Below are 13307 nucleotides of genomic sequence, written 5' to 3'. Positions count from 1 at the left end.
TTTCACTCCTTTTAACATACCCGCCACCCTGGCCCTCCCTTGTTCATTCTAACCCTAGTCAACTTTTGAGCCCAACAAGCAACACTGTCTGGCTTCGACTGCAATCTCTTTTTGGCTTTTACTGTCGGTCTTTAACTTCTAAACAGCTCTCTCCAGAGACCCTTCTGGATTTGGGAGGTTTAATGATAATTTTCATTTTTTAACTCTTACAGGTCTGCTGCCTCATTGGAGATGCACATTTCCCCCCACCCTCGCATTCTCAACACTAAAAAACAACCCCCCGACCCACCCCCCGTGCAGAGTTTTGAGGATTCAGGTGGGGGGAAATCCAAGGCCAAACCTCCCGCGCCTAAACAGCCGGAGCTTCTTAGCCTGGCAACGAGCTAATATATTCCGGGGCGGAGGCCTTGCCCGGGGTAAACCCCACCGGCGAGCAGACCCGGGAAAGGGGGCGGGTTACCTGTCATCTGGCCGGCAGGAGACAGCCCGGTTCGCCCCTTCGGATCCCCGCGGCCTGCGCCGGCCCTGGCGCCTCAAACGCGGCCTACCGCGCCCTAGGCCTCAAGGCGGCCGGCGCTGAGGCGTTCGAGGCGGAGCGCGGCCTACTAGGCCCGCCCCCCGCGAGCGCGCCGGCGCCTCCCCTGCCATGCCCTCGCGGGGCCGCGGCGGCGCTGTCCGGCCTGCCTTCTTCCCCTCGCCCCCCGCCTCCGTTTCCTCGGCTCTCCGGCGCGGGCGGGGAGGGGAGAGGCCGGCCGAGGATGGCGTCGTGCGTGGGGAGCCGGACCCTGAGCAAGGACGATGTGAACTACCGCCTGCACTTCCGCATGATCAACGAGCAGCAGGTGGAGGACATCACGCTGGAGTTCTTCTACCGGCCCCACACCATCACCCTGCTCAGCTTCACCACCCTCAGCCTCATGGCCTTCGCCTTCACCAGGTGCCTCGGTCGTCGCGGGGGGGAGGAGGAGGAGGAGACGGGGTGGAGGGCAGGACGGGGGTTAGTTCGGATCTTCGGCGGCCCAGAAGCGCCCGGGCAGAACTGGATCCCTTTGACATATTGTCGGAGGCTTTCACGGTCAGAGTTCATTGGTTCTTGTAGGTTATCCGGGCTGTGTGGCCGTGGCCTTGGATCCCTTTGGTTCAGGATCTTTGGCTGCCCAGAAGCCCCAGGGCAGAACTGGATCCCTTTGGTTCAGGATCTTCAGCTGCCCAGAAGCCCCAGTGCAGAACCTGATCCCTTTGGTTCAGGATCTTTGGCTGCCCAGAAGCACCAGGGCAGAACTGGATCCCTTTGGTTCAGGATCTTCAGCTGCCCAGAAGCCCCAGTGCAGAACCTGATCCCTTTGGTTCAGGATCTTTGGCTGCCCAGAAGCACCAGGGCAGAACTGGATCCCTTTGGTTCAGGATCTTCAGCTGCCCAGAAGCCCCAGGGCAGAACTGGATCCCTTTGGTTCAGGATCTTCAGCTGCCCAGAAGCACCAGGGCAGAACCTGATCCCTTTGGTTCAGGATCTTTGGCTGCCCAGAAGCCCCAGGGCAGAACTGGATCCCTTTGGTTCAGGATCTTCAGCTGCCCAGAAGCCCCAGGGCAGAACTGGATCCCTTTGGTTCAGGATCTTCAGCTGCCCAGAAGCCCCAGTGCAGAACCTGATCCCTTTGGTTCAGGATCTTTGGCTGCCCAGAAGCCCCAGTGCAGAGCTGGATCCCATTGGTTCAGGATCTTCAGCTGCCCAGAAGCGCCAGGGCAGAACTGGATCCCTTTGGTTCAGGATCTTCAGCTGCCCAGAAGCCCCAGTGCAGAACCTGATCCCTTTGGTTCAGGATCTTCGGCTGCCCAGAAGCCCCAGTACAGAACTGGATCCCATTGGTTCAGGATCTTCAGCTGCCCAGAAGTGCCAGGGCAGAACTGGATCCCTTTGGTTCGGGCTCACTCTGGAGGAAGAGCATCGCGGGTCATGGAGGGACCTCCAGAGTGAGCGTGCCTTGGATTGGGGCCGTTAGGTTGCTTCTCTAAAAGTGTTTACTGAAATGAAAATTTTGTATTGTATATAGCCGTTGGCCATCACAATTTGCTAAAACAAGTAAGTGTTTACTGGGTTGCAGTAGATCTCATTCTAGATCTCCCCATTTCCCCAGCCCACCCTCTCGAAGACTGAGGCCGCATCCACACATTGTTGGTGGCTACGCTGTCCATGTGTTGTGTAGTAATCATTTGCAACTGGATTGTCTTGTCCATGCAGGAAAAGCCAGTTGCAAACTGGATGTTTTTAGAGCAATGGCTGTGACTTACCAGCAATGTGTGGCTCAATGAATGCATTTTTATTTTTTTGGAGACCTGTTATTAGTGGAGAGGGTGCAGTCGGCTAGACAGTTCTGGTGCATATTGAAATAAACGAGGAGGGACTTCAGGAGGGGAAAACAAAGGTGGACATAGTAAAAGTGCTTGGACAGGTTAGTAATCTAAGAAATCATATACAATGCCATCCTTAGTAGATCTATGTAAAGTCCTACTCAGTTCTATTTAAAAGGACTTACTCTCAGGAAGCCCTGACCTGGATGGCCCAGGCTAGCTCACTGTTGTCAGATCTTGGAAGCTGAGAAGGTTTGGCCATAGTTAGTGCTTGGATGGGAGACCTCCGAGGAATACTAGGGTCATGAGGCAGAGGCAGGCAAACTGCCTCCTAACGTCTCTTGCCTTGAAAACCCTACAGGGCCGCCATAAGTCAGCTGTGACTTGATGGTAAAAATTTTTTTGCTGATATGTGGCATTAGAAAGGTTAGTTATGAAGAAGTGATGTGAAATTTTTATCCCCCTCCTCAGTTTTTCTCAGAACGAGCTTGCTAAACAAAAAAATTACTTCTCTCTGGGGTTCAGAAGTATATCCATGGGAAAGAACATTGTTTTTTGGAGAGTGCCTGGTAGCACCAGCTGGCAGATGTTTTGATACATTTCCCCTGGGAAAAGTACATCTGATACCATCCTATGAAAGTATTGGTTCAGTTGCCTGGTGTATGTGTTTGCAGAACCATAGATCTATAACTGTTTGTTGGGCCTGATGAAAGAGCTTCTTCAGTTTAGAGTGAGTTCTGGGGTCACTACAAAATCACAAAGTTCCTACACAGAAGGCATTCTATGTATGAATGAGCATGAAAGCCATTGTGTATATAGCACAATGTGTATTATAGCACATGATGGTTGGTCACATGAAATTTTCTTTGCATACACTTACAGTATGTTCATGGGGGTCACTGTGATGAACTGCAGCTTTCCACTGTATGTAATGCTGTGAAAAAGCTATGCAGCATGTGATCTATGAATGTGCTTTGTGCTAATTCCTACACTAAAGAGCCTTCTGTTAGTAAATTCGTAATGTTATAAAGCAGTCATAGGCTAGTGGGAGAAATGGCTACCAGTGGTTAGCAATGAGAGGTGCTTAATCACAACAGTCCCTTTTTGTCAAGATAGAGCTGTTACAACAATATATATTTGTAAAAGAATATCACATTGCTACAAGAATCGTGGAAAGCAGCAAAAGGCTAAATACTGCAGCATCTTCAAGGCTAACGCGTTGATTGTAGTTTCAGGTGGGTATCTGTGTTGGTCTGCAGTAGAAGAGCAAAATTTGAGACCAGTAGCACCTTGAAGACCAACAAGATTTCAGGGTATAAGCTTTTGAAATTATTTTGTTAGTTTTTAAGGTGCTACTGGACTCATTTATCGTGGCATGCTACCAAGCGATGGGTGCTTGTGTTTGTTAGACTGTCTTTCTTGCTGCAGTTCTCTGTGTCCGAGGGTCTTTTTCTACTTCCCTCAATATGCAAAGGTATTTGGGCATCTAACAGGAGAATGACTGCTGGAGGAAAATTGGCCCTGGAAATTCCATTGGAGGTACATTGTTGCACGTGAACCCATAGAGATCCTCTGGAATGGGTCACTCTCTATTAGCTTCTCATGATGGTTGTCAGTGTCTTTCTGTGAAGCACTGAGATTTTCGGGAAGCCACTTTCTGATTCCCAAGCCCAGATTTCCTTCGTAGTAGGGTTGGCCTTTTGATTGATCAGATATTGTCAAGCTGTGGCTCAATATTCTAGGCCTGAAACATTGGCTTGTATCCTGTAAGGTCTGTGAGTGGAACTTTCTCACTTTCCCCTCTCCTGTTGTACCCACTGAGCTTCCTGAATTTTTTGTTCCTGAGAGTTAGTAGACCCTCATGAATAGCATAGGAGACGCAGTGGAGGTCTTGCAGTGGGAGAAAGGAATCAGCAAAAATTGCTTCCTCCCTTAGTCAGAAGCAGACAGTAAGGTGTGTGTGTGTGTGTGTGCCGTCAAGTGACAGCTTGCTTATGGCGATCCTGTAGAGTTTTCAAGGCGAGAGATGTTGGGAGGTGGTTGCCATTACCTGCCTCCACGAGGGCTGAGAAAGTTCTGAGAGAACTGTGACTGGCCCAAGGTCTCCTAGCAGATTTAGTGGGGGAGGAGTGGGGAATCGAATCCAGTTCTCCAGATTAGAGAATGCCACTCTTAACCACTACATCATGCTGGCTCTCAGACAGTAAGATACGAGATGCTTTAACTTAGTTTGTGCTGATTACTGAAAACTAGGTCGGCTAGCTGTTGTAGGATGCTCTGAACAGTTGCACTCAGTGTAATTACAGTGTCATTAACTGTATGCCAATAAATATTTGTGAAGAGATTAAACATGGTAGAGAGATTTAATTGTGGTAGACACAAGAGCATTGTTGGCTGCAGGGAATATTTAACAGTATTTGACCGTGGTGAAATACCTAGCAGCCAACTAGCTGGCCAATTGACAGTGATTGGTCTCTGGTGACCAGATCCCAGCCTTGCTCTATGGGATACTTTTTGGCACTGTAAAGGAGGGTTTCAGTTAGCGAGGGAACGCTGATGCATGTGTGTGTTGTGCTGTCAAGTTGCTTCTGACTCATGGTGACCCTATGATAGGTTTCCATATTTGTGTCTTCGTCAGTAGTTTCCCATAACTTTCAATTGCTTTTTAAACTCGCTCAAGTATACAAACAAGTTTTCATGAAGAGCTGCTGAAGTGGGGTGAAAGTGAATGCAGATGGCATTTGCCATTCCTCGTGGCTTCCATTGCTTATCTTGCAGGCTCATGGCTAAGGAATGCATACAATGCTGACTAATACTGAAAAGTCATATAGGTTAATTCTTGGATAACATTTTCTTTTGCCTTGTCAAATAGCTCTATTCATATGATAGACTTTGCAGTTTCCAGATGTAGGTTTTTTGACCACTAGAAACCTGCGGTCCATTGCTGACAATTACAGTGTGTGAAGCACGCTATACTGCAGGAATCCCCAACATGGTGCCTCTGGGTGCCATGACGCCCACCGACACCTTTTCTGGTGCCTGCCAAGTGGGCGGGGCCAGGTAGGGCTTTTGGCCAGCAAGGCTTCTAATTCACTGTTGGAGATTTGATTGGCTATGTGGATTTTTTTTTTAATGTTGCTTTGGCAGCAGCTGCCACCATAGCACAAGGATTTGCTTGTTAAGCCATGGCAATCATTTTGTGACTGGCTCCTCCTCCTGTGACAGCCATTTTATGACAGCCATTTTGTTGCTGTGCCCACCATGCCATGTCAGATTTCCAAATGTGCCCGCAAGCCCAAAAAGCTTGGGGACCCCTGCTATACTACATCACAGCCAGCTTCTGAATGTACTTGAGACGTTTTCTGAAATCACAAAGTACATGTCAGCTGCTGCCTTCATCAAATTAACTTTTTTTTGCAAAGATCCATAAACAATTTCCTACTTACACAGAAATGTAAGAATCAATTGTGCCAGAGCACTAGAAATCTTTTGTAATTTACTGCAGTGCAGCCAGCGTGGTGTAATGGTTAAGAGCGATGGTTTGGAGCGGTGGAGTCTGATCTGGAGAACCGGGTTTGATTCCCCATTCCTCCACATGAGCGGCAGAGGCTAATCTGGTGAACTGAATTTGTTTCCCCACTCCTACCCACGAAGCCAGCTGGGTGACCTTGGGCCAGTCACACTCTCTCAGCTTCACCTACCTCACAAGGTGTCTATTGTGTGGAGGGGAAGGGAAGGTGATTGTAAGCTGGTTTGAGTCTCCTTTAAGTGGTAGAGAAAGTTGGCATATAAAAACCAACTCTTCTTTTTAATAATGAGAACTATTCAGATTAGCTTGGATGTGGGCACCAGTCACAGAGCTAAAACTTCAAATTTTCGATGGCTGTGGACCTATATATGTTTGGTTGTCAGAAACCTGTGTTGACTAAAAATGTTGTCTGAGCTGTTTTCCATGTGGATATTTTGCTCTAGCTTAACTTCCTTGCAACTCTACTGTTTGGGGGAGCATCTACATGATGTTGTTTTCCATTCATCCTGTTTCTCTTTCTCCCCCTGCTTTGCTGAGATCTTTCCCACATGTGGTTTAATACAATCTTTTTTTTTTTAAGATTGCAGTCAAAGTGATTTTGAATGCTGTGTGGGTAGAAAAGAATGCATTTTTGTAGGTCCTGTACATATTGTTTTGATTTTTGTTGCCTCAGCCCCTGCCGCCTCCATTTTCCCCCTCCATGGTAGAGTGCTTCTTGCCCCCCCCTTTTTAAACTGGAATTTCTAGACCCCTATAGTGCTATGGCCACAATCTGCTAGTTCCCAGCTTTCATTTTTAAAAGTCCAGAAACCTTTCTCTTGCAGAGTTATAAGGGGGAAAGTGCAGGTGGCACAAATTCTTTTACAATTCCACAATGAAAAGGGCTAGAGACTTACTTTTTGAGGGTGGGTGGGGAAAAAAGCTAGGGACTAGTAGAACATGGCAGTAGATTGCTATGACATTACAATGATCCGTTGTCTTCTAGTGATTTCTGATTTCTAAAACAAAGTGCAAAGGGCTGAAGCAAGAAAAGTCCAGGAAAAACTGCTGTATGGATGCTCGGTTGCCGTGTAAAAGTCTCTGGTCTTTATTGCTACTTAAAGGATGATCCTAAACAGGCAGACATGTCCTTTGGAAGATAATGCAAATAACTGGGGCTTAGTCAACCCTAAAGGTTTTTATTTTGTTAGCAGGCGAAACATAGGATTGGATCCAATGACTTTCCATCTGTTGAGTGAGGAGTTGACTTCCATCATTAAATGCAGTCCTAGCCAGAATTAACCCTTCTACGTTAATTTGATTTAGATGGCTGTAACACTGCTTAGGACTGCACTGTGAAGATGATTCTACCTTAGCAAAATGTTCTTGTTGACATATTGGCAGAACACGTTAGGCTGTTCTATCTGCCCAAGTGGACATTGCATATCATTATGTTTGCCTGATGGAACATAATTTTATTTCCCAATATTTTTCTCCATATATTAAAGACACAGGATTGTGTTAATGTTGACTTTGCTAAGCAGAATGTGAGCCCCATGGCGCAGAGTGGTAAGCTGCAGTACTGCAGTCTAAAGCTCTGCTCACAACCTGAGTTCGATCCCGACAGAAGTCAGTTTCAGGTAGCCGGCTGAAAGTTGCCTCAGCCTTCCATCTTTCCGAGGTCGGTAAAATGAGCACCCAGCTTGCTGGGGGTAAAGATTAGACAACTGGGGATGGCATTGGCAAGCCACCCCGTAAACATAGTTTGCCTAGTAAACGTTGTGATATGACGTCACCCCATGGGTCACTAATGACCCGGTGCTTGCACAGGAGACTACCTTTACCTTTAAGTAGAATGTAGTTTGAACAATGCAGGTAACAATGTTAGCTTTATATCTGAAAATTGATAAGGAGAAGGGAGGGAGAAGCAGATGCAAACAAGTAGAAAATTCAAATCTGTGGTGTCTCACGCTAGCTTTTCTGGCAAAGAGAACTCTGCTTGAGCCGGGGGGATATAAGTTGAAAAAAAAATTATGATACTTATAAAGCCTTCTGGCCATGGTTTTATACACACACACACACCAAATGGATCTGAAGCAATGTAGTACTGTTGCCTTGAACATGCAATTTCCAGGAAGGCATTGCTTTCTTGTAGCCCTGAGTATTATTTTGCTAGTGGTCTGGCCTGATGTCTTTCAAGGAAGCTGTGAGAACTTCATTTGAATAGAACAAATTACTGAGCAGTGAGTTGGCTATGCATGAAGCGAAGCACGTTCAGTAGAACACCATGCTGAGGCTGCAAGCATAAGTCTTGCCTGGGAGTAAGCCTCACTGAATAAAATAGAACTTAGTCCTGAGTAGACATGCTTAGGATTGTGCCCTAAAAGTAGTCCAGTTGAACTGTTTCAGAAAGATGTACCATCATAATTTCCAGTGTATGCTTAGTTTGTTTAGTTTTGTTCGTTTCAGCGAAGGGTAAGTTTAATAGAATGAGAAACAAGCAGCTAACTTGCATGTATAAGCTTAACTAAAGCAGTTGTGTTAGATGGGTGTTGCATAATTTTCATAGTCGTGCTGTCTGAAATATGGTAGCACAGCCTGGCTGAGGCTTGACAAAGGACATTGCTAGTAGCAAATCTAGAGCACCGTCTGTGTGGGGCTAGCTCAAGCATATAGGTGGACTAGGTGGTTGCCTAGTGCACCAGACTTTAATAGGTGGGGCCAGCGTGGTGTGGTGGTTAAGAGCAGTGGTATGGCGCAGTGGACTCTGATCTGGAGAACCGGGTTTGATTCCCCACTCCTCCACATGAGCAGCAGAAGCTAATCTGGTGAGCTAGATTTGTTTCCCCACTCCTACACATGAAGCCAGCTGGGTGACCTTGGGCTAGTCACACTCTCTCAGTCCCCCCTACCTCACAGGGTGTCTGTTGTGGGGAGGGGAAGGTGGTTGTAAGCCGGTTTGATTCTTCCTTAAGTGGTAGAGAAAGTCGGCATATAAAAACCAACTCTTCTTCTTCTAGGTATCAAATTAGATAGAAATTGTTTTTTTCGCTATTTTTAAAAAATTAATATGTTATCCCTTGTAAAGAAAAGTATCCAGAATTGTGCTTGTGAAACAGTGCATCAACACCATGTCAGGAGGTATTTATTTCCCATTGTGGGAGCACAGCTGGGTGTGCTGATACAGTTAAAACGTGTCACGGCAGTTTGCTGCCTTGTTGAGTCATTCTCAGTGGCCCGGTGTTGGCCAGTAATGAAAAGTTTTTTAAAAAATAAATAAATACCATTTCTGTTTGTACACAGTTCGTTTTGAACGTCCAGTAAATAAAGGTAAATGTTCTAGACTTCTCATTTGTCACAATATCGAGTGGGAGGGGGAACGGGACAAAGGCACGGCTGCCGAGGGTGCCCCAAACCCTTGAGCCGGCCCTGCGCCTGGGACCAGATAATATGTCCTGCTGAGCCCCCAAAGAAGAGCATTTCTGTTGCAACAGGGGTGGGTCACACATACAAGCCCTGAACAAAACAAACCATAATTGCCATCTGGAGACAACCAAAGCAGGGACAGTAGACAATATGGAGTTGCTGTTAGAAACAATTCAAGCAGTATTTTTTAATTCAGGTGAATTTTCCACACCGTCTTCCCATTAAGAGCCAACCAGTCACACAGCCCGGATAACCTACAAGAACCAATGAACTCTGACCGTGAAAGCCTTCAACAATATTTTCAACCAGTCTTATGTTGTTGTTTTTCAAATAACGTGGTTTTTTTCCTCATTATTGCTGTGCTTCTCTCAATCTTTCTGGCACTGATGTTCATTGTGGTTTCTTGGGTTCCATTTTTCTCTGATTCTTGAAATGTGCTGTTGTATCTATTGTCCCATGTATCACAGTTCCCCTGTCCTGCATTTTATCTTCACAACAGCCCTGTAAGATATCTAGGCTGAGAAAGACTGACCAAAGGTCACACCGTAGATTTGTACAAGTGCAGTATGATATCAGGAGTGTACAGTTCTGGTCACCCCACCTAAAAAACGATATTACAGAGCTTGAGGTGCAGAAAAGAGCAACCAAAATGATTAGGGGACTAGAGCAACTGTCCTATGGAGAGCGGTTAAGATGCTTAGGGCTGTTTAGCTTGGAAAGAAGGCGGCTAAGGGGAGACATGATAGAGGTCTATAAAATTATGCATGGTTTGGAGAGAGAATTTTTGTATTCCTCTTAATGATATTGTATACGTTAATTTGCTGTTAAATTGTTTTAGATCTGTTATATTGTTTTAGATTGTAATGGCCTATGGCCTTATACAATAAAATTGACTTTAAAACAAAGCTGAAGGAGGGGGGGATCCGCTAGCTCTCTCCCACTCCCCATTTATTTCTTCTGACTATGTGGCAACCAAAATGCTTGGTGTGGTGGAAAGTGGCGTCAAGTCACAGCTGACTTATGGTGACCCCATAGGGTTTTCAAAGGAAGAGACATTGGGAGGTAGTTTGCCATTGCCTGCCTCCACGTGGACTGAGAGAGTACTGAGAGAACTGTGACTGGCCCAAGGTCGCCGGCTCTCAAAACTTGTGTGTGTGTAAAGTGCTGTCAAGTCGCAGCCAACTTATGGCAACCCAGTAGATTTTTCAAGGCAGGAGACCAACAGAGATGGTTTGCCATTGCCTTGCTCTGCATAGTGCCCCTTGTATTCCTTGGTGGTCTCTCATCCAAGCACTAACCAGGGCCGACTCTGCTTAGCTTCTGAGATCTGACAAGATCAGGCTAACCTGGACCATCCAGGTCAGGGCAAAAAAACTTGGGAGGTGTCTATAAAGATGGAACGTTGTATGTTGCAAGGTATATAGGGGGGTGCCATGTTTGCCTTGTGTAGCTCAATGGCATTTGATAGGGAGGAAAGGAAATGGTAGGCTAGACTTAATGAGAGCCAGCATAGTGTAGTGGTTAAGAGCGGTGGTTTGGAACGGTAGAGTCTGATCTGGAGAACCAGGTTTGATTCCCCACTCCTCCACATGAGCAGCGGACGCTAAACTGGTGAATTGGGTTGGTTTCCCTTCTCCTACACATGAAGCCAGCTGAGTGACCTTGGGCTAGTCACACTCAGCCTCACCCACCTCACGGGGTGTCTGTTGTGGGGAGGGGAAGGGAAGGTGATTGTAAGCTAGTTTGAGTCTCCCTTAAGTGGTAGAGAAAGTCGGCATATAAAAACCAACTCTTCTTCTTTGCAATGCTTTTCATCAATATGTCAGTTCTCCCCAGCAAACCCTCCTTTTTCACCCCACCCCCAAATCTGGGCTCCCAGCCTGAAAATAAGCCTGACTTGACTAACAGCCTGGGAGGACGTCCCCAAGGAAGAATTGGTGGCGTGGAGAGGTTTGAGCACTCACCTGCCAAGCCTTCCTTACAAATAGCCCCTGGCTTGGCTTTTGCGTTCCCAAGCCAGAGTCGGGCCTGGGAAGCTCTCATTTGCTAGGGTGTGAAGCTCTCTCCTCTGAGCAGCTATTGTGCCAAAGCACAGCTTGTGAAAAACAACCCACAGCCCCTGTACTGGAGAACGAGGACCTGGACATGAAAGGCAAGAGGGACTGTGTTTGACATTGTGCAGATCTTGAAGCACAATAAGGTTCTTCTCTCACATGCGCACATGGCCCTCCTGAGTGGAGAGCATCTGCATTGTCCTCTGTCTGAATCTGCCTTAAATTGTGTCTCAATTGGAAGGGGGAGGAGAGAGCGAGGGTTAATGTATCTCCGCCCCTTCCCGATTAAATTTAGAGCTCAGTAACAATACTAGTTTTTTCCCCAGAGTGTTTTGGCAGTGGGTTTGTGAAACAGGAAACCGCTTTCACAAATGCCCTCCTCTCCCCCCCCCCCTTAGACAGCGCACTTGAAAAAGGATCAGTGAAAAAGGATACATCATTCCTTCAGATACACACACAGGAACACCCACGTCAAGTTAGAAATTTGATGATCTATCATGTTTTCCAGTGGAATCTGCTGTTTGACAGACGGGGCTGCTGCTTTTTGTAAAGTCTGTTGTTAGCGCAGGCCAACTGATGTTTGTAATATTTCCTCAACATTTAGTTGCTCAGTGGGTGTTTTCCCTGTCAGACGGTCCTCCCAAATTGCTTTTCACTGTATGGGGTCCTGAGGACAGGGAGAAAGCATCTCTGGGGAGGAATTTTGAACAGAAGAATGGGTTATAAGAGAAGGATTAAGACACCCCCACAGCACATACACACACGCTGGTCTTCCACTCCCAATTGCTGCCTGCTGAGACTACTTTTTGTTCTTTTTCTTTTTTCGATCTGGTAAATGCTATATGCATCGGAGTGTAATATCTGGCTTGCGTTCAAGTATCTTTTAAACCTTTAACACTCATTGAGGAAACTGATAAACACGATTGTGATACCAAATATACCAGTACCATTGGTTTTTAACACACACAAAAGTGAACATTTCCGGAAGGGTTGAGGAGTTGAGCTGATCATGACAGCTTCAAAAATAGTAGGCAGAAATATGTGAAAATCTTGACTGCATGCAAACCTCTGGCTGAAAGAACCAAATTGGCACATCCTTTTTCATATTCATTGGCTGAATGTAACTTACTTGGTCACTGTTAAGAGATTCAGTCATCTTTATTTCTGTAAGAATTGCAAACACACTGATAAGTGGCAATATAAGTAATGATACCAGTTTTTGAAGTTTTCTTTCCTTTGTAGTAAGAGAAGAGTGATATAATTTCTGTATAGATCAATTTCTTATGACAGGTACTTGTTACATGTATGATAGAGAAATTTTATATTTTGGACTGGATAATTGACTATTCCCATGTTCATTGAGTGTCCTCATTTTACAGTAGAGTCCAACGAAGCCTAAAATCTTGCAGATGTTTGTATTGATTTCATACTTAGCTTTGCCATCATATGAACTGAGATGCTAGCGTGTCAGATAAAGTAACTAAATGGAGTCTGACTACAGCTGAATTAGCTTTTGATAGCTGAGATGAAAAATCTGTTATTTGCTCTCTTTGGGTTGTTTTTTAAACTACCACCTTTCTCTTTTAGGGATGATTCCACCCCAGAAGACAATATTTGGAAAGGCATCCTCTCTGTGATTTTCTTCTTTCTAATAATCAGTGTGTTAGCTTTTCCAAACGGTAAGTAGCTTCGTGTGTATTTGTATGCCTTTGTTGTTGCTGCTGCTGTTTTACTTTTTAAAATATTTTTTTCTCAGAAACTTCATTTTAAAAGTAGGATTTTGCGCTGGTCTCCTCAGGCACATACATGTAAGGGTCCTTGGGCAGAGTATTCCAGAACTATTCCAGAATAGTAGTCTGTTTGATTTAAGTGTGGAGAATTGTTTGGATTGGGATAGGCCAGTCTTTCCATCTGGTTCCTTAGATTGTCACTTGGGTAGGGTTTCTCACTTAAGGCAATTTTATAAATTT

At 45.7% G+C, this 13307-nt stretch overlaps 1 protein-coding gene across 1 annotated transcript in view; it reads left to right on the top strand.

Annotated features, from left to right (window-relative positions):
• The first annotated feature begins 735 nt into the window (after positions 1 to 735).
• The window catches only part of PTDSS1 (phosphatidylserine synthase 1), a 40145-nt gene continuing 27573 nt past the window's right edge, over positions 736 to 13307 (top strand). The window contains exons 1-2 of the mRNA XM_056854003.1: positions 736 to 937; positions 12925 to 13016. Coding sequence (XP_056709981.1) covers positions 759 to 937; positions 12925 to 13016 — 271 coding nt within the window. The 5' untranslated portion in view covers positions 736 to 758. The remainder of the gene's footprint in view (positions 938 to 12924; positions 13017 to 13307) is intronic.

The sequence above is a fragment of the Euleptes europaea genome, chromosome 8 (assembly GCF_029931775.1).
Source record: "Euleptes europaea isolate rEulEur1 chromosome 8, rEulEur1.hap1, whole genome shotgun sequence".
Lineage (NCBI taxonomy): Eukaryota > Metazoa > Chordata > Lepidosauria > Squamata > Sphaerodactylidae > Euleptes > Euleptes europaea.
This window is presented reverse-complemented; position numbering and strand designations above follow the sequence as displayed.